The sequence below is a fragment of the Epinephelus fuscoguttatus genome, linkage group LG12, assembly GCF_011397635.1.
Source record: "Epinephelus fuscoguttatus linkage group LG12, E.fuscoguttatus.final_Chr_v1".
In the NCBI taxonomy this organism is placed as follows: Eukaryota; Metazoa; Chordata; class Actinopteri; order Perciformes; family Serranidae; genus Epinephelus; species Epinephelus fuscoguttatus.
The window spans coordinates 24,930,120-24,947,812 of record NC_064763.1 but is presented as its reverse complement, the minus strand read 5'-3'; the positions used below and the strand labels follow the sequence as shown (position 1 = coordinate 24,947,812).

Genomic DNA, 17,693 nt, shown 5'->3' with positions numbered 1-17,693 from the left:
CTCATTTAAAATTTGGCCAAAAATAAAGCAGTTGCACAAACTAACCTGCATGCGAGAAACCAAGGCTTTTTTCCAACTCCAGAATTTTGTCTTCAGCTTTTAACTTTTTAAAATCTAACAAGTTTATAGTGGAGGAAGGCTCATTCATTCATCCCCTCCTCTGATAAGTCAAGAACAGTCCCTTATTCTACCATGCTCCTAACATTACCAGTGAAAGAGTGAAAGAAACAGAGAGAGGCTTTGTTCAGTGGACACTTACACAGATTTTAAAACCTTAATGAGACCTGGTTAAACCTCAAACTTCAGTACAGGTCATATGTAGGCTGTTAGATATGAGCAAACTACCACAACACACATGGGAATATAAATAGGGAGCACTCCATAAACTGTATCAGTAACATGGATAACTCGACTACATACCTATGAAAGTCAAATTTCCATGAGAAAGAGTCTCCTTCATGAATATGTACGAGCAGAGACAGACTCATTTATTGAATGTGCAGACGGAGCAGGCGTCCTCCTCACTCCACAGCTCCTCTTGGATATCTGTCGCCTCCTCACAGCTTCATGTTGTTATAGAAATCAATTGTCGTCGCAGCCAAAAATGGTGAAGCAATAGCATGACCCACATAGTAAGTCACAGTTTAAGATGAAATACGAAGCTATGTGCATGCTGTGTGGGTTTACAGTCTGCTGTGCGGCCAGTCGGTGCTTGTTTTGTGGCGATAACAGAGGAAAATAGACTGTTGTGTTAGCTAGCGTTAGCTAACAGTGTCACTGTGTGTTATCTACAGTTAGCTGCAGATGATAGCGGTGAGATAATGTTGCATCTGTGTGGCTCATGAAATTATCAGGATAATGCTCGACTGAGATATATCAGCTGTATTCAGCGTTACTCATCTAAAGGCTAACGCAGGGTTAGCTAACCATGTCACTAGAGTTCAGCTACAGTTAGCTAAGCTAATCATTATTATTAGCTAACGTTAGCTAAGTGTAGCTCATATTTAGTTCAGGCCTTTTAAACAGCGTTTGTTCACCAAGCTGACCAAAATAACTGCAGCAGAGGATATGCAGGACATTTATTGAATGGTTTTATCAAGTTAAAACAGCTAGTTGTGTATAATATTATGGGGTGAATGTGCTTTGCTGCAGCTGTCTGCTAACTTATTAGAGTATCCCAAATGTCCATCCCCTCTGACCATATGTTTAAGCTGTTTGCAGTGTAAATAAGGAATGACTAGCACCTGATGTTGCTTTGTTTTGGCAACTCCTGTTTGTTTACCTGATACACTGCCTGTCTGACCTTAGAAGAAATGCCATAATGATACAGGTAAACTTAATAGCACACACATATTTATGCAGTTTTTGCCCTCCATTGCATGTGTGCTGTGGGTCCTGCCCTGTTCCCCAGAGGATAAGGGAGATGTCTTAATATTTATTGTTCTCCACTGACCCTGACAGTGATGCGCAGTGTGCACAAAGCATAGAGGATGTTAGACTTGTTTGAGACAAGGATACATACACTGCAAAACTTCAATTAGTAGCCCTGGACTATTTGCATAAATCACTGAAAGCAACAGGCCTATATTTGGGACAGGCCTTTAATTCCTTTGACACAAAACTGTTAATCAGTAAAGATGGGAAATACAATGAAATTGTTGATTTAAAACAGTATGAATAATACTTGTTTAAAAATTAGGCTTCAGATAATATATCTGATCGTGGATACAAGCGTTGAAAGGGGTCAGTTGAGGTGGTTCGGGCATCTGATCAGGATGGCTCCTGGGTGCCTCTCGCTGGAGGTGTTTCGGGCACTGGTAGGAGGCCCCGGGGCAGACCCAGAACACGCTGGAGGGATTACATATCTCATCTGGCCTGAGAACACCTTGGGGTCCCCCAGGAGGAGCTGGAAAGCGTTGCTGGGGAGAGGGATGTCTGGGGTGCTTTGCTCGTCCTACTGCCCCCATGACCTGGCCCCAGATAAGCGGTTGAAAATGGATGGATAATATATCAATTATAAATCATTCATTTGATCTAGCTCTAGCATACCGACACAACACCACTTTATCCTGCTGAGGTAGCCAACAACCCGCTTTCATACATCTGAAGAACTTCTGTTAAAGTGAACTGCTTGGCAACCAGACCAGGCCTCTAATTGAGACAGGCCTTTATTTGTCAAAATGTGTAGCCACACCAGGCTAGTAAAAGGGACTGGGCCTTTACTTGAAGTTTTACGGTAATAAGATTAGAGCCATTTGAACACCTATTGAAGATAAACTATCTTCTATTGATATACTATTAAAAGAATGGGTGTTTGGGATATAATGATATAAATAAAGGGATTATGTCATGAATTTAACAGAGATGCCATTCTTATTTCGAACAATTTAGCATTTTGGTATTTTTATTTTATTCATGTACTATTATTGTTGTTATTTTTGCAGTGTGAGCATGGCAGATAGAAAGGGAAAACCTGTCACTCCGATCAAAACACTCACAAAGAAAGAACAAGAAGAACTCAAGAAAAAGGTAAGGACATTTGGGGTGTTATGATACTGGATAAGATTTAGTGCTTTTTAAATTTAGAAAACTGCATTTTGTAGTATGAAGATACATGTGTTCCCAATAAAAATTGTGTGTGAAATAAATGCATAAGTAATCACCAAGTCTAGAATTTTGAATTTGATTAACAGTGAACTAAAGCAGAGTTTCTCAAATGGTGTGCCGTGGGATTTTGTGATAAACGCACATTATTATTAAAATATTCAACTGGGCCTATACGAAAGTTTTTATTTTATATTTTATTGACTGCATCAGTATGTTGTGTGCACCCATTTACTAATAAAGAGGCAAGCTCTAGATATAAAATGTTATCTAATTTGATTTAATTAAAAAAAAACAAACCCCTTCATTAGGAATCTATTTGTTATTATTAGTGTGTGACACATCAAAAGCCCTGACTGGCAGCCAGTGTGAGGGGTGATAACATTTAAAAGGAGTGGGACAATGGATCGCTTTATTGTATGGAGCAAATTACAACAAAGCACCAGCAAAGACGACCTACCACTGTCAGTAGACAGTGTTATGAAAGCTGCCTGTCTTGTTTTTGTCTTATTTTCATTGTCTTTCGTTGTGAAGAGTGACAACACACATTATAGAAGCTACTGTGCACAGATATAAATACAGGTGTGCCTTGAGATTTTGGCTTGCCCTTTGATGTGCCTTGGGTACAAAAAGTTTGAAAAAAAAAACACTGAACTAAAGGATGGATAAGATACATGTGTTGTGTTTCTGTGTGATGTTTTAGGAGGAAGAGAAAGCAGCAGAGGTTTTTGAAGAATTCTTGGCATCATTTGAGACCAGCGAGAAAAGTGGAGTGAAAACTTTTGTCCGTGGGGGCATCGTGAATGCAACTAAAGGTCAGCAGCAAGGACTTTGAATCCAGCATTATGACAGCACACAGTTACATCTTAGTCCTGTCCACTTCCTCTGTGACTCATGAGTTATCTGCTCCAATAATATTAAACTGAATTGCCCTGAACATCTAAAGAGAACTGAAAATAATTATTGAAGAATATCAGGCTGACTCAGCAGTGAAATAGTTCACCTTCATCATTTTTCAGGGCCCCTATCTTTTGAATAGCTTAATAAAAATCACCCCTCTGGGGACCCGTAGTCAGCAGTCCATTATCACTTTAATTAAAAATAAAATAAAGCTCTTTCAATACTGAGCACTTCTTCAACTTTCTGTTACACATAAAGACATCCAGATAATTTAAATCATTACAGCAAACACAGCAGGAAGACCAAGCCTCAACAAATACATCAGTTGTTTTTTAAACCAAGGTCAACCTGTCTTCTAATTATACAGGAAGCTGCTCACATATCCTGCAGACCAATAAAAGAACAGTGGTGACAACAGAGCCTCCTCCTGTTTTTACAGACCTAACTTACTATTACCGAAATAATAGTTTGCACACCTAATCATCATTGTTCAGGGATCACTTTGATTATTTTTTGCAGAGGAGGAAGCAGCAGAGGTCAAGAAAAGTAAGCTGTATCGACCTGCAACAAAGTTTGTCCCCGTGTCCCAGCATATCTCACCAGTTTCATCTGCTGAAAGCAAAAAGTCTGTAAGTTTGTACTCTGATATTTGTGTTTACAGAATTTATTATTACTACTTACATTCATCTTTAAATGTGTCTCATGACCTCTCACTTAAGTCAGTACAGTTGTACAATGAGTCAGTCATTGTAATAATAACCACAGTGGCTGCCTATCTGATTAACAGGCATTTAAAAGAAAGACAGAAGAAAAGAAGAAGAGTAATCTTGAACTCTTCAAAGAGGAACTTAAGCTGTAAGTCTATCTGTAAAAGTGCCTGATGCCATGTTTCAGATCAATAAGTTGACTCTTTTTTGGGTATATGTAAGCCTGTTTTCATGTTTGGAAAAAAATGCAGAATACAAGAAGAGCGTGAGGAACGATATAAAAGGAAGAAAAATGACTCCAGTGGAGGAGCAGCAGGAGGAGGAGGAGCAGGAGGAGGTGGAGGAGGAGGATATGGAGATCTTGACACACCATTATCAGGACGGTCAGGTAAGAGCCCCTCTCCAAAATGAGAGTTTTATAAGTTGAAAATTGCTAACCTCTGTATCATTTTAACCTCAATCCTGCTTTTTCCCTGCAGTATTATATGACGACCTAACAGTGCCAACCACCACTAACCTCTACATTAGCTGCATTAGCCCAAAGGTAACGCAGCACGCTGACTTTAATTGGCTTAGCGCAGCATAGATGTACATTTCTCACTCTTCATAGTTCTTGTTTTCCAGATGAATGAGGAGATGCTCTGCAAAGAGTTTGGTAAGTATGGTCCCCTGGCCAGTGTGAAGATCATGTGGCCCCGGACAGACGAGGAGCGCTGCAGGACCTCCAACAGAGCCTTCGTGGCTTTCATGACACGCAGAGACGCAGAGAGAGCCTTGGCTGCACTTGATGGTACAGTTGGCTCATAACAAGCAGGTTGATCTAATAACCATTCCCCCACTGCTCTTATCGTATAGTTATGTTCCTCACTGACTGTAATTTTGTTTTGTATCGCAGGTAAAGTGATTATGGGGTTTGAAATGAAGCTGGGATGGGGTAAACCAGCTCGTATTCCACCTCAGCCTCTCTACACACCGGTGGGGGTGAGGGCCACGCCGCCACCCCCATCTGGTCTGCCTTTCAATGCTCAGCCAAGGGATCGCTTCCGCAATGACTTCACCAAGCCGCTGGGCATGTCCAAAGGAGAGCTCGACAAGGTAAAATTGTCTCTGTTCTCTGGGGGTGTCTGCATGACCATTTTTCTCTGTGATGTGCGCTCCGCTAGGCACGACAGGCTCTCATATTTAAGTGACAAGTGATGGATGTTAACTGCATTGGGGTGGTGGTGCACTAGAACAAGAATTACAGTCTATACAAAAATGTGAATATTAAAGGAGGGTGAGCCTTTTACTGAGGGTTTTCCTTTATACTGGAACACAGAAGTAGAAGAAGAATCTTTCTGCCACTTTTTAGAAAAATACACTCCCTGAAAATGTATCATTTGACCTTAAAGGGATAGTTCAGATTTTTTGAAGTGGGGCTGTATGAGGTACTTACTTGTAGGTGCCGGATTACATATAGTAGATAGCGGTCTGTAATCTCCTTGTTTGGAAAAGCAGACCAAAAGAACACCAAAGAAGCTCACCGATGTATGGCTGTGAATAGGGCTTAGCAAGAAAATGGATTTTAGCCACTTAAAAAAAGCCTACTTAAAAAAACATCCCTATCAGTCTGAGCAGACGCTATATTGGGAAATATTTTCACTGCTTTACCTCGCTGTCAGGCAGCCCTTTTCTTTGGCACCACATTTTCTCAACTGTATAACCTCCTTATTCCTAGCCATGCACTGCATCATGCCGCAGGTCAGCTGTTGGGGTCAGAAAGTGCTGTTGAGCAATCCAACTGATTCTGACTTTTCTAAAGATTGTAAAGATGATGCTTGTGTTTTTCCTGGTCAAACAGAAATTAAAACAGTTGTAGCTAGTTGCATTGAATATAGACATCAGCTCCACCTGCAAGACTAAGACAACTCTGTGTTTGCAGTTAACATTGCTCCCAAGAAGATTATGTAAAACTACCACCAAATAAGCAAGAGAGAATCTTGCTGAAGTGCACTGCTATGCTTAACCATCAGGTAAAAATAGGCAAAATACCTAAAGTAGATTAAACTAATTGCCAAACAACTAGTAAAGTGTGAAGCAGTGGCATCCTCTGCTTCAGAAAGATTGTGAAGTGGTGTTGTAACCAAGTCTCACTCATGGCAGCAGTAGCTCTCTGGGACAGTGAGCATGCATTCCAGAGTTAGTCTGAGCTCTTTCTTGGCCTCCAGTTTGCACAGAAGCTCCCCCTCCTTTTTCGGCCTGTTCAGTCCCTCTCCGCAAAGCTCTTCTTCCCTGTACTTTATAACTTTATAAAGGTATCCTTTTGTCTCCATGGTAAACTGCATTTCTTCCTCGCTGTCATAATAACTCAGTTTTTGTATTGTCTTGTATTTGTCATTTCTTCCATAAAATGCTGAAAGTCTGACCCAAACAGCTGACCTGTGGCACAATACAGTATGTGGCACCTTTCTATAGGATATAGACATTATACAGTTGAGAAACATGTAGTGCCAAAGGAAAGGGCTGTCTGACTGCATGGTAAAGCCATGATCATCATTATAGTATCCACTCAGCCTAATATTGAATTGTTTTTTGCTGGCCTTCTTTAAGTGGCTAAAATACGTGTTGCTGCAAACCCTAATCCACGACAATGCATTGCTGAGCTTCTGTGGTGCTAGTGCCCAGGGCTGGGAATCACCAGAGGCCCCTCAATATGACATTATTACGATACTTAATTCATGATACAATATTATTGCAATTTTAAATGTTTTGCAATACCCTGAGTATTATTACTGTTTTTCAGCTGCAAATCATGTCCCAAAGGAAACTTGGTCAAAATGTTTCAGCTAATAAGATAAAGTGTTCAGTCTGTTCATCTTGCTTCAGTTACTGTTATTGCAGCAAAATGTATCCAGTGGACTTAAAAGCCAAATTGATTTATTCTAGTAGGTTACCAAAAGTTTAATTTTTGTTTGCAGTATTAATAATTCATAGAATTAAAAAAATCAATACTTGGCGTCTACGCAAAAATATCGCTGTACTATGCTGTATCAGTTTTTCCCCCCATCCCTAGTAGTGCTGTCCGCTTCTCCAAACAGGGAGCGTGCTGACCACCATTTACTGTATGTAAAACACTGATAATAGATGTGTATCTCATGCTGCCCCACTTTACATTATCTGAACTGTCCCTTTAATAATAAATTGAAATATAAGCATGTAAAACTGCAGTTAGTTCTAGCACTAATTTAGAATATGTCCATGTCTAAGAAATCATTGTACAAACTTGGGAATCAGACTATTATATGTTGCATGTTTGTTCATTCGTTTAATTGACCACCTTGTCCGTGCAGTGTCATATCACAGGATGCAGGGGTATAGAAATGCACAAATGCATAACAGTTTGAGTGTTTATACAAAATGTTAATATAAACTTTTAGATCATTTAGCTAGTATAGATGGTCTAGCATTTTTGAGTAGTTGACTAAAGCTGTGTCACCCTCCCCCCATTTCACTGACTCTGAATGCTATCGTGGTTTTCTATGCTGTATGTATCCTGCAGTGTTTCATCTGTACAAGTACTCACTCTTTAATACTTTCACTATTTGATTTGACTTCACAAACAGACTCTGTCCGAAGCCGTAGTCAAAGTGGTTATCCCAACCGAAAGGTACACACACTCTTCTTACTACGACTGACCCGCTGTTCTTACACAAGTGTTGTAGGACCCACACAGATTCTGTCAGGCAGGAGGTTCCAGTCCTAAGATCTGTTCATGCATCTGACATATAGATCATGGTAAACAACACATTTTGACATCTTTAAATTAGGACTGAGGGTTCTTGTTGTAGATGTCAAAGGTCCCATCAGATTTACACATAGTGAATGCAGTTTGTATTTTTTTCCTAGTTTACTCAAATACCTCAGATAACTCATGTTGTTCCAATATTTATATATTAATGTGTTACTATGAAAAGTGTAAACCAGTAGACATTGTAAAGGACTGTTAGAGCCACTGATTTAAACCAACATCTTTGAGCCCTGGGTTTCCCATGGGTAGGCTGAGACACTGCAGACCGATACAGCTAGAAGGCAGATAGATGTAATATTAACTCAAGTCAGACGATGTAGATTCATGCTAGTGCCATAAGTCAAACTAAGTCCCATGTCAGGTTAGAGTAGTGAGTAATATATAAGTCTAAACTGCAGTGGTAGATCTGACACAAAATCAGCAACACTGCGTAAACACACTTTACACTGATGCTTCACTTCAGAGAGGTTTCAGGCCTGAAGCCCCAATCCACAGTAACTTCTCTACATAACTGCCTGAAGAGATGTTGTCACCCTGATGCTGACCTATCACTCATTGACTATGTTCTGTTACAAGTTATTTTCCAGAGACATACATTTTCAGACCATTATACCTAAAGAAAATATCTTAAATTTGATGGCCTTACAACTGAATACCAACTACGTATAAATGTTGTAGTTGAGACTTTTTATTACATCCTTAGAATAAAAACTGGCCTCTAAACTCGTGTTGTGTTGAATTTGTGAAGAAAACTTTTTTTGTATCCTTCCAGTGAACGAAGAATTAAAAAAGTGAGAATATTCTCAACGAATTGAAGTCATGGGGGCCATGTTTAACAACAGAAAAACTATATAAAAGCATTGATTCAAAACCTCTCACACAACTCGTACAGTATAATCCAAGTCTCATTTATCCAATTATATGCTAAATACCTCCCAGACACATGCATTCATTTTTCACTAAACCATTACTGTTTATAACTGAACTGAAAGTACAATTTTTTTTTCCATCACCCTTAGCCGATGACCAATTATGGACTGCCAATTTTCTTGAGCCGATATTTGGGGCCGATACTGCTTTTGCTCCCTCAATTTACATCAAAAAAATGACACGATAACAAATATTACAGGTCTCAAGTTTAAAATAAGAAACATTTATTGAACAGTAAAAAATACTAAAACAAGATGGAAAGTTGAGGTAGAACAGGTAGAATATTATTATTATTATTATTATTATTATTATTATAATACATTCAAATAAAAAAAAGAGTTCAGTGCTCTTAAATCTTCCAGTAATGTCTTTATAAAACAAACAAATATTTAAGCTGAAGCATAAATAAAACAACAACTACTGTACACAGTAGGATTCGCTGCATGTGCGCTGCAGGGTCTTCCGGCAACACAGAGCTGCCCGTGGATGCCTGTCTGTAAATCATGCCAGGGAAAAATAAATCCGCAAACCCACACGTGTATCGGCCGATGCAGATACAAGTAAAAAAACTCAAATATCGGCCCGATATATCGGCCGGCCGATGTATCGGTCTATCCTTACTCCACGGCATGAACAGTGGTTACATGAGCCTCAAAACCAGCCACAACCCAGCCCTGAGCAGAGTGACCGTCCTCTATTGACCAATCAACAGACTGCAGTGTTCACAGCTCCACCTTGTAGTACCAGATCTGTGTGCTAGGTACCCCAAGAGAGGGAGGACCAAAAATGTGGACGGTACGGAGTTCCATCCGTAGTTCCATCGGTACCATCCACAACTTTTCAGAGTGGAACGGAAAAAAAGCGTACTGAACTGAACCGTACCGTACTGCTCAGTGGAAACTGGGCCTTAGATCACTGAACGCAGGACTTTGTTGTTTTAAAGGATTAGTTCAGATTCACCAAAGTCATACACTAACTCAAACAAACTACAGATTGAGGCAGCAGTAGACCAGCAGCTCTCATGTTCAGTGAGGGAAAATTACTTTTTGTTTGAGTCTGGTTTTGAGGAGAGCATAGATAAATCCCACCTTAAGTTTAGTGCTAAATTGTAAGGTTTTAGCAAAATGCATGTGTGTGAGAAGTACTGAACATTTGACTGGATAGATGAGACCTGGACTATACTACATGAGTTGTGTGAGAGTTTGTAAACGGATGTTTTGATATAGTTTTGCTGTTGCGGCTTCAATTCATCAAGAATTTTCTCAGTTTTTGGATTCTTCCGTCACTGCATAGGCATGGAAAAGCATGGAAGTTTTCTTCACAAATTCAATGTAACACACTGATATATGATTGATAATTGATTTACAAATGGTCGTATGGGGGTTAAAGTATCCTTTTAAACTTTGGATTGGGGCTTTCACATCTTAAAAGCTAAGTCAGTGTTCATGAATAAATATTGTGTGATTTCTTTTACCCCTTTTCATGGACACAGTGACCCGGGAATATTACAGTGTGCTGACATTGTCTGTCCAGAAGGCAGTGACTCTGCAGTTCTTGCACAGTGAAATATCCCTCAGGCTGTCGCCTTATTATGGTCAACATTCTTTAAAGTAGTGAACGCTGTGACATGGAACGACACTGTTAGCGGTCAGCTACATTCAATCAGACGGTCAGCCTGCAGTTTGCATGGGTCACTAGTTCAGTGTAAAGAGGTGTTAGAGATCTCATACTGTAACTGACAGGCAGTGTGCAAACCCTGGTCTGATACGCTCTTCTCTCCCCACAGGAATCTGTTATTCCTCATTCACAGAATGATAGAGTTTGTGGTGCGTGAAGGCCCCGTGTTTGAAGCCGTAATTATGAACAAGGAGAAAAACAATCCAGACTTCAGGTGGGTGTTGCTGCACCTGGCTGTGTGTTGGCTGTGACCTTGAAGGGTTCGTATTAAATTTGCACATTCTTTACCGTCTCAGGTTCCTGTTTGACAACAAAAGCCAGGATCATGTGTACTATCGTTGGAAATTGTTCACCATCCTCCAGGTATGTTTTTACAGCACCACCTTGTTTCTAAAAATGTCTAGGATTTTATGTGGAGGAACTAAAAAACTATTCTATACTATAAAAGCTGTTGAATACCTGAATTCTCTCTAGCTTTTACTCCATGAAAATGAAACTGCGGCAGTGGTGCGAACTTGACACCTCTCAGCAAAAATCACCTTTTTAAATACAGAATAGGTCATTTCTGAGATTTGTGTAGATTGGATGAGTACCCACATGCCTGTAGGTAAGAATGTCTTACAATTGCGTGATGATAACCTCACTTGGATTATATGAGGATCTGTGATGTTGTTCTGACACAGTGGATGCTAGCCGGTGTTTCCCCTCCATGCATTTAGCAGCAGCGCTGCAATAAAATCTCCCTATGCACAATTAACTCGCTCTTTCAAGGCTTCTCTAAACAGCTAGAGTCGTGGACCAGCAAGAATTATAAACAGAACACCCCCAGATATTGGAGCTCTGATTGATCAGCCACTGACTGTTATTGGCAGATATTCTTTCTAAATAGTTTGAAGGCCGATGAGATGACACAAAACAGGAGAGACTATTTTTATAAGCAGTACTGACTGAACTGAAGCTCACACTGAACATTCACTGTCACATTCATGGTTTACTGCTAATCTGATGTCCATCTCACCTGCCGGTCCTGAGTGCAGACACACCGTGTCTCTCTCCTCGCTTGCAAGACACACACACACACACACACACACACTGCACAGAATGCTTCTGTAGAGGCTACAGTACACTCCACTGTTTTCTGACAATGTCAACAAGCTGCAGTTCAAAGGTGAACAGTCTTATGATGGAGCATTACATTAGGTTACAGTTGTGTTATTTATTCTTGTAATGTATTGAAAAAATGTCAGTGTTTGAGTGCTTCAACTCTTGCAGTGAGAAATATGACCAATGAGCCACAGTTGAATGTTTAGATTTTTCAAAATAAATGAAAAAATGTGGGCAATTAGCTAAAATGGACCTAGGTTACTTATAATGTATTTAAATTAAAGGCTTGTTACAGTACCCTAATATGTAGCATAAGAAAAGGGCAATTGCTAAGCTCACTGAAAACAATAGAAGCTGAATCTACTTTGTTACAGGTTTACTTTTAGTTGTAGTGGCTGTGAGATTAATTTCTGAAAGGCATATCGAAGCCCTGTCTTTAAAATGACCAAACAGCAGTCATTCTAACTGTAAAGAGCAACCCCCCCCTGATTTTTAATAGCTACACCAATGTAGTAAAGGGCACTTTAATAGATTTTTGGACTTGGCTCTGCACTACTGTGTCCTGACCTGATGTCCCCCTTACATTACTTTGACAGTAAGATCAGATTTATTCTAGGAGGTGTTTGTCACAGTATGGTTGTGCTGAAATCAGCTTAATATCCACATTTAAAAGCTGATATTTAAGTATCCTCCCAGGGGAGCATGCCCCGGAACATCCTAGAAGGTTCGCAATTCACATCACAGTCACCTTTTTCACCCGGATGAGTCTGCACCCCTGCTATGATGTATCCGTATGTAAGTTTCCATGTCCCTGGCCTTCATTACCACAGGGACAGTCACCGACAGAGTGGAGGACCGCAGATTTTCGTATGTTCCGGGGAGGATCCATGTGGAGACCTCCTGTCCTAAACAATTACTCTCAGAGAGTTGAAGAGAAAGCCGAGGTGGAGGAGGATGCTCCCCCTGAGGAGGAGGTGAAGAAAGGGCAGCTCAGAGCTGAGTAAGTATATCTAGCAGACATAATGACATTTATGTATAGATATAACTTTAGTTAAATCAAATTATTCTTCTGTTAATACCATTCAGGCACAGACAGAGGCTCGAGACGTTGCTGAAGGAGCTCACTCCGAGCAGAGAGGATGTCGCCAATGCCATGCTGTTCTGTCTCGAGCGAGCAGACGCAGCAGAGGAAGTGGTGGGGCACATCACTGAATCTTTTTCCTTGCTTCAGACGCCACTTCAGAAGAAGGCCAGTCTCCTTACTCTAAAAGTTTTTTTTTTTTTTTAATAAAGTGTAGGTGATTTCATTTACATTATGTATTCTCTGTCCTCGTCTCTACAGATTGCCAGATTGTATCTTGTGTCAGACATCTTGCACAACTCGTGTGCCAAAGTAGCCGGTGCATCATATTATCGTAAATTGTAAGATACTTTCCCTCAATTCTATCCTCCTTTAATTCATCACCATCTGATAATCTTAAAATGGTCTTAAATCCCCTCTCTCTGTTGGTTTTTTTTTTCAGTTTTGAAACAAAGCTAACACAGATATTTGGAGACCTTAATGCAGCGCATAAAAACATACAAGCCAGGCTGCAGGCGGAACAGTTTAAGGTAAACACGTGTTTCATTTGCCTCACACAAGGGCATTTATTAAAAATAGAACATCAGCAACAGCAACAACAACAACAAAAATTAATTCTCTCTCTCTCCACAGCAAAAGGTCATGAGTTGTTTTAGAGCATGGGAGGACTGGGCCATATACCCGGAGCCTTATCTAATCCACCTTCAAAACATCTTTCTGGGCTTCGCCAAAGCAGCGGAGGAGCCGACAGAGACGCCAGAGGTGAGCTGAATATTTATCTGCTCATTACACACAGTATTACCTTTCTCTGATGACATTTCAGCCAATTACACAGCTGCTCATGCTGAAAAATATTTGAACACGAAGAAGATCATGCTCAAACATATTTGGACATCTGTCTCCTCGCAGGAAGCATCCTCTGATCTCGACGGTGCTCCGATGGACAGCACGCTCATAGATGGGTTACCTTTGCAGAGCACTCCAGTGGATGACCTTGACGGCTGCCCCCTAGGCTGGGACCCTCTTGATGGAGTCCCTGTCGATGACATAGACGGCGTTCCCTTAGGAGCAGGCATTGACGACATTGATGGAATGCCCTGTGAGTCCAACACATATCAAAAGCACATCTTTCAACCAGAGGTCCACCGTTTCCTGTTGGTGTCGTCAATTATCTGCCCAACTCCAGTGTCTTAGATCAATACACAATCAATCCTCCCTCTCGTGGGTTGTTGTCTTTAGCTGAGTGTGCACTTTAAACTCTATTAGAACATGACAATGCAGAATTTTCCAGCAGGGATTAATGAACTCATCAACACCATTAAATGATGTCACTGTCCTGACCCTGCTGTGTCTCTTGTGTCCTCAGTGGATGAGAGCAATGCTCCTCTCTCCGGAGTGCCTTTGTCCAAGTGGGAGAGTGACACAGGGACATTTTCTCAAGGTAACACAGGTCAAGATGCACTTGTGTATCATATTAATCTCCCCCCTATGATCCTGCTCATCTTTCCCTTTTCTCTCTAAGCCAACCCTGAGTCTAAGTGGGACATGGTGGTAGAGAATAACAGTGAAGATGAAGTCAATGTAAGGTAAGGCCTCTGTGTTTGGTTTGAACGCACCATCAGTCTGCATACAGAGTGTACATAAACTGTCAAATAGTATGTAAATGTGTTGTTCTCCTCCCCCTCCTGGTGACAGCATCAACTCACAGGACCGAGAGGAAGACTCGGAGAGTGACAGTAGTGATGACTCGGGCGGTTCGTCCAAATATGAGAGTGCAGACTTTCAGAGCTCCCTCAGAAGTTTTCAGATGTCTGAGGGCAAAAGGAAGAGGTTGAGAGAGCTGGAGGCAAGTACACATTTAAAAACAAAACAAAAAAACAGATGAAAACTGTGTTTGCTTTTAAATAAACTGTGGTTGTCGTCCTGTGTTATCTGCTGTGGTTCAAGCCATCCAAATTTGAAAATCGCCCTTCAGTCCGTGTCAGTATCCTGCTGAAAGGGTACCTTAAGTATTTCTCAACCTGGACCCCATGTTTTTGTGTCAAAGCAACTAATTGGAAGTGTTTGAAACTGGTTGAATATTGAGGGATATTGCTGCAGCAGACAGCAGCGACACAGGCTGAGTTTAGTCCCACTAAAAATGTTTCTTTTTTGCCACTGACAGGCTCAGATTGTTATTCTAAGTGTCTGACAACTTTATGGGAAGGATCCCTCAGAAATAGACCTTTTTGTTTAAGAGTAAGATCCTTTTTGTCAAACCAGAAACTCCCCCGAAATTGCCATTGCCAAACCCACCAGACATCTTTAAATAATACTGTAATTTAAGTGTGCAACGAGCCAGAATATTTTTTACATCTAACTGGGTGAATCAAGGGTTTATTTCAACAAGACCAGAGTTGGTGATTGTTGGAACAATAATAAGACTGGGGATGAGGTCTCACTCAGTACTGGACCAGTTTCAAAAGATGTTGTCTCTATAAGTCACTTAGACACAAAAACATGGGGAAACTGGGTCCAGGTTGAAAAATACTAAAGTTACCCTTAAGATCAGAAATATACAGTTTTTAATTTCAGAAAGAAATGTCACCAGAGCAGTTAGAGCCATAACTGTATTGGCATATCCCAGTTCCTTTCCACCTCTTTAGACCTCAAGTGTTAGCTGCGTCCCCACTTCTTCAACCATATTAAAATGTCAAATTATAGTTAATAAACTGCAGGACTAATGAGATGTGTCCTGACACAGGTAAAGGTTATGAAAATCCAAGATGAGCTGGAATCTGGCAAGAGGCCAAGGAAGTCTGGAATGAGCATACAACAACAAGTGGAGCACTACAGAAACAAACTGTTACAGAAGGTGGGCTATGGGACACTTTTTTATTTCATATTGCATGTTTGAGTTTAACCTTAGATAAATAGGAGGTGTCCTGAATTATTAAAGCAGTTAATTACGCAGTATTATTTACACCCAGTGTTTGTTCTGCAGGGAAGGGTCCTTAAAGGAATATGTCACTCAGAAAATTAACATTTGTATTTCAGTTTCTCACCCAGTGTTATATTGAATTTGTGGGGGACAACTGTCTTTCTTGCATGCCTCCATGGAGAACGAAGAATCCAAAGAATTCTTGATGAATCTGAGTAAAAGGGCGCCACGTTTAACAACAGCAAAACTGTAACAAAACATCCATTTGCAAACTCTCACACAACACGAGCGGTATGATCCAAGTCTCATTTATCCAGTCGTATGCTCAGGACTTAGTAAACACAGATTTTTTACTAAAACCTTAATATTTAAAACACATGCACATGAGTAGAGCATTTGAACTCTGCTCATACTCGCTCAATAATGCTACTGGCCGTGTGCATTTATGTGGAAGGGTTTTCAATAGTAAGGTTTTTGCAAATTTGCATGTGTTTGGGAAATACTGAGCATAAAACTTGATAAATGAGACTTGTAGTAAACAGATGTTTTGATATAGTTTTGCTGTCGTTAAACACAGTCCCCTTTGACTTTCATTTATCAAGATTTTTTTCAGTTTTGGGATTCTTCGTTCACCATTAAGGCATGCAAGAGTTTTCTTTACAAATTCAACTTAACATCGAATGATCATTTTGTGGGTGAACTATTCATTCAAAGAAAAAATGCAACCATCACTGATGTGCAATAGAAAGAGTTCTTTAATCAAGAACAACACGGGGCAAAATATACAAAAGTTCTTGTTCTGCGTACATTAAAATTAGACTGTTAAATCAGTTAATTAGCACAGTAAAAAAACAGTGGCACTAAAAACCAGACACAGCTGATGGAGAGCCACGGTAGCAGTTTCAGATCTGCAGATTTAGTCCAGCATGGCCATCTACAGGAGAGGAGAGTCTAGCTACAGTTGCTGTTTGTATTTAACAAGTAAAACATACAATATTGATGTTTTGTTTACTGGAGCACAATCTGTGTTTAATACTAAAGTAAGCAACAGTTTGCTCAAAGTATTATGAGCTTTTTTTGACACTAATATTTTTGGCCACACAGAGAAAACGATTGCTCTCTCTGCCTGTAGGTGTCGATGTTGATATGCATACATCTCTAGGTCTGAATGAATTATTTTTCCATTACAGTAGGTGGAACAGTTTAGCATGTGTTGAACTCATCTGACACTGACCAGACAACTCCCCCTTGTGGAGGAGCCGCAGGCTATTGAGCGTGAATGAGTGGGTGTGTTTGAGTTACAAGCCAGCTCTGTTTTCTTGACAGGCAAAGATAAAGAAATATGTCTGACCTCACTGGGATGTTTTACTTTGTCCATTATAGGAGTTTGAAAAAGATGAAAACAAGATTGAGAGGTCGACGTCGAAATCTAAAGACAAGTCAAAGGACGACAGGAGGGACAGAAGACGAGGATATAGTGGAGATCCTGACGACCAGAGCCACAAGTCAAGGAGCATCTCTCCTTCAAAGTAAGTGCCATGAGATGTTGTTGTAGAGTGCTGCCAGCGTATTCCTCCTGATTGTTATTCTTGAATCTATTATACGTTGAACCCTTTTAAACAGGACAAGGTCTCCCAAATGGTCCAAGCGTTCCCGATCGCCATCTCCAGACCGTAAGGCAGGGAAGTCCAGGTCACGGTCGCCGCATCGCTCCCACAAAAAGGCAAAGAAGAGCAAACACTGACTCTCAGTGACGCTCTGGACCCTGTCATCCATTAGCCTGCTGGGTTACACAACGCAGTGCTCTTTAAAGAGACTTGGTACGTCTGTTGTCTTGGTCCCCTCTCACACTATCCATGCAAGATTCAGCACTCTTTTGTATGATGAAGTTTGAACACTGTAACTAATTATATATATTTTGTTTTAATGTTTGTTTTTAAAATGATAACCAGAAATGTTGCTGCAAAGTTCTGACACTAAATA

General features: G+C 40.5%; 1 protein-coding gene across 1 annotated transcript; it reads left to right on the top strand.

The window, feature by feature from the left end:
* The first annotated feature begins 374 nt into the window (after window positions 1-374).
* zgc:163098 (uncharacterized protein LOC100037380 homolog) lies at window positions 375-17,677 on the top strand. Its single transcript, XM_049592324.1, has 24 exons — window positions 375-632; window positions 2,445-2,529; window positions 3,308-3,419; window positions 4,024-4,133; window positions 4,292-4,359; window positions 4,463-4,599; window positions 4,691-4,755; window positions 4,836-5,001; window positions 5,107-5,306; window positions 7,814-7,857; window positions 10,715-10,819; window positions 10,902-10,968; window positions 12,540-12,709; window positions 12,796-12,958; window positions 13,052-13,131; window positions 13,233-13,320; window positions 13,424-13,552; window positions 13,700-13,889; window positions 14,157-14,231; window positions 14,313-14,376; window positions 14,486-14,636; window positions 15,534-15,644; window positions 17,094-17,239; window positions 17,334-17,677. The coding sequence occupies exons 2-24, from the start codon at window positions 2,452-2,454 to the stop codon at window positions 17,452-17,454; spliced, it is 2,640 nt and encodes an 879-aa protein (XP_049448281.1). The 5' UTR covers window positions 375-632; window positions 2,445-2,451; the 3' UTR covers window positions 17,455-17,677.
* Window positions 17,678-17,693: the final 16 nt, after the last annotated feature.

Coding starts and splice junctions, on each gene's coding strand:
- zgc:163098 (XM_049592324.1), top strand. CDS start 2,452: ATGGCAGATAGAAAGGGAAAACCTGTCACTCCGATCAAAACACTCACA. Junction 7,858..10,714: donor GTGGTTATCCCAACCGAAAG/GTACACACACTC, acceptor CTCTCCCCACAG/GAATCTGTTATTCCTCATTC. Junction 13,132..13,232: donor GCATCATATTATCGTAAATT/GTAAGATACTTT, acceptor TTTTTTTTTCAG/TTTTGAAACAAAGCTAACAC.